Below are 3155 nucleotides of genomic sequence, written 5' to 3'. Positions count from 1 at the left end.
AAATATTTTGATATGAGCGTCACTGATGAGTCTTATGTAGACGAAACGCGCGTCTGGCGTACTAAATTATAATCCTGGTACCTTTTCATATCTCAAAATGTGTGTGCAAAGGCCAATTAAAGTTTTGCGCCCACGCTGTTTATTTCTTAGACGACAAGAAGTTTTAGAAATCAACCTTCGAAACTTTCATTTGTATGTGGGATAATTATAATAAACAATGTACACTTTATAAGAGTATTGTTTTAATAACAAATATAAATTAACAATCAATAGATTACAATGCAATCTTTTCTAATCAAAACCAAAAGATTGCAATGCCATCTCTTCTTATTACAATCGACATATTTCGATGCAAACTTTTCATATCAGTTCTGCATTGTAGTACTGTCGTGTAAACTTAATCACACTGTTCCATTCACTCCATTCACACGATGATTCAGGCATTATCTCTCTTCTCTAAAATATGGTTTGAAATTCTGAAATGAAAATTTAAAAGTTATAAACAAGATATTGAAGATTTCTTTTTTCCAATACAATGCAGACTGCAGACATTGGCGGCTTATTTGGCACATTACTTTCTTGAATGAATCTGATCTCAAAGACCAAACACTAATCGCCCTCGTTATCGCTTTCATTAATTAATAATCTAACAGTAAAACTATGAAGCCTCGAATGGATCTAACTTTAAAAGACATACGTGTATTTCCCTTTATTAATATTACTTTTCTTTCTTTTTTATGAGCGTCACTGGTAATTTGTGTCGAAAAACGCGCGTCAATCATACTAAGTTTAAATTTTGGCATATCTCATTCCATGGACTTTATGAAATATGTTTTTGTTCACATTTAAAAGTGGCTTTGTCTTTTATCTTCTAGATCTATGCTTATGTGTATGTGTAAAAAAAAATCTTCTTGATTAATCGTCAACAGGTGCATAGGGCATTCCAGGTATCAGGGGATAGCAAAACAAAAATATAACAAATTTTCGGAAAATATCCGAGGTTGTAAACAAAAAACTAAAATAATTACTTCATTATGAGTTTTGATTTTCAATTTGGAATCTGTCTTGCATTTTTTTTCATTATTGGTGTATGTATATATATATTGAAAAGTAGAATACACTTACCATAACGATCTTAAAGCTGTTTAATTGTTGTTGTTGTTGTTATTGAACAAAAAAGGTACCAACAAAAGGAGTGGAACTGAAATGAATAATGGACAATACAATATACGTTAATAAGACAACAAACCCATAACACAGATAATTGGTAAATAAATTTATACAGGTCAGCATAATTATTGTATACGTTGATATTAAGTACAATCAGAAGGAATAACCTACATGGTTAATATTACTTTTCAAATACATTTAGGCTTCTTTGTCTCAATCTAAAACAGGGAAGCATTTTATATAATACTTATATGCTGAAAATTATATAGCGAAATTTGATGGGTTGGTTAAAAACTGTATTCCCATAGTTCAACTTTTCTGGTTGCCTAGTATTAAATACAAATATTTAAATGAAAAATTTCAAAATATATTAAAAGTGATTCTTTAAAATTTGAATTTCATTTCTTTATATGAATAAAGGAAGATATTATTCTAAAATTGCCAAAGAGATAACTCTGGATCAGAGACCAACTTGCATAAAAAACAATAATTTTGAAACTCATCTGCATTAGCGTATACGTGTATAGGCATATGTATTTTTGATTTGTTTTATTGATTGACAAGAAAAGATAGAAATCAACTTACGGATTGACGATAATCCATCACCACCAATACCACCTCCGAGACCGCCACCGATACCACCTCCGATTCCGCCTCCCATCAAAGTAGAAGGAGCAATAACTGGAATTGGTTGGGGTAAATAATGGATTGTTTCGTCTACGTAACCCCCCTTTTTGCCATATCCGTGGTGACCTTCATTTCCATAACCAGAATAGCCCTTTCCATAGCCGGAGTAACCTCCTAAATGTCCACCATTTCCGTAGCTACTTCCGTATCCGCTATTTCCGTAGCTACTGTATCCACCGCTGCCGTAGCTTTGACCGTATCCACCATTTCCGTAGCTTTGGCCGTATCCTCCTCCGATTCCACCGTAACTTCCGCTATAATAATCGTCGGCAAGAATTCCCTTCATGCCACAAAGGCAAACCAAGATGGCGACAGTGGAGATGACAAGTTTCATTCTATTAAGAATTAAAAAAAAAAATACTGAACTACGTATTTTGGATGTTTAATTCTATTTTAATCAGCAGTGGAAAGTATATGGAACTTAACTAAAAATAGAATTTGATAATATATCATCTTTTACTTGTGCAAATAAGGTTCAAATTAGTAATGAAATCAGACAGTGAACTATGTTTTCAACAGTTTTCAATCTTTGCTATACAATATAATAAAAGTGTTATTGCATGAATGTAGGTGAGTATTGTCTTCTGTAGAAAATATATATATTACAACTGCAAGCTTCTGCAATATAAAAATATACTATGGAAAATTTACTATTTAGCCAATGAATGACGTGTTGATAATGAAAATAATTTGCTTGATAACATTTTATATTTCTACATTGAATTAGTCCACCTAGAATTTTGTAACTCTATATATATATATTTCATCAACAATAAAAACTGATTATAAAAATTAAACCTATTTCGAGGATTATTCAATGTAAAGGGTCACAAATTAATTTTATGGTTCAATAAATTCGAAATAAATAATAGCCATTCTTTAAATAAACAAATCATTATTTAGTTAAAAAAATAGATATGTTCAAATAATCTGTTGTACATACAAATTAAATGCCCTTCGGGAAAATAATAGACAACTTTATTTTTTATATATGTAGTTTGTCCACAAGAAAAGATGAAAATAACATGATTTTATTCTAATTATATTTTAACTTAAATAATACTTTTGTAATAATCTAAATTGGTTTTGATAATTCAAAAAGTACATTTATTTTAAGTGATAAACGATATTATTTAGTATCTTAAAAATATCATTATTTTGTATATTTTAACTAATTTGATTCGTTCAGGGATAGTCACATGTTAAACAAAATTTTCGAAGATAGAGAGAAAACGGCGTATAGCAAAAAGCATATTGCACAGCAAAAAGCATATTGCACAGCAAAAAGCATATTGCAC

At 30.4% G+C, this 3155-nt stretch overlaps 1 protein-coding gene across 1 annotated transcript; it reads right to left on the bottom strand.

Annotated features, from left to right (window-relative positions):
• Positions 1–225: 225 nt before the first annotated feature.
• LOC139504502 (peroxisomal membrane protein PEX13-like) lies at positions 226–2188 on the bottom strand. Its single transcript, XM_071294608.1, has 3 exons — positions 1756–2188; positions 1126–1201; positions 226–476 (listed from the first exon to the last, which is right to left on the bottom strand). Exons 1-2 carry the CDS (start codon positions 2141–2143, stop codon positions 1146–1148), a joined length of 444 nt encoding a protein of 147 aa, XP_071150709.1. The 5' UTR covers positions 2144–2188; the 3' UTR covers positions 226–476; positions 1126–1145.
• Positions 2189–3155: the final 967 nt, after the last annotated feature.

Source organism: Mytilus edulis, chromosome 14 (genome assembly GCF_963676685.1).
Source record: "Mytilus edulis chromosome 14, xbMytEdul2.2, whole genome shotgun sequence".
NCBI lineage: Eukaryota > Metazoa > Mollusca > Bivalvia > Mytilida > Mytilidae > Mytilus > Mytilus edulis.
Note: the sequence above shows the minus strand (reverse complement) of the source record. Positions and strands in the feature narration are given on the sequence as shown.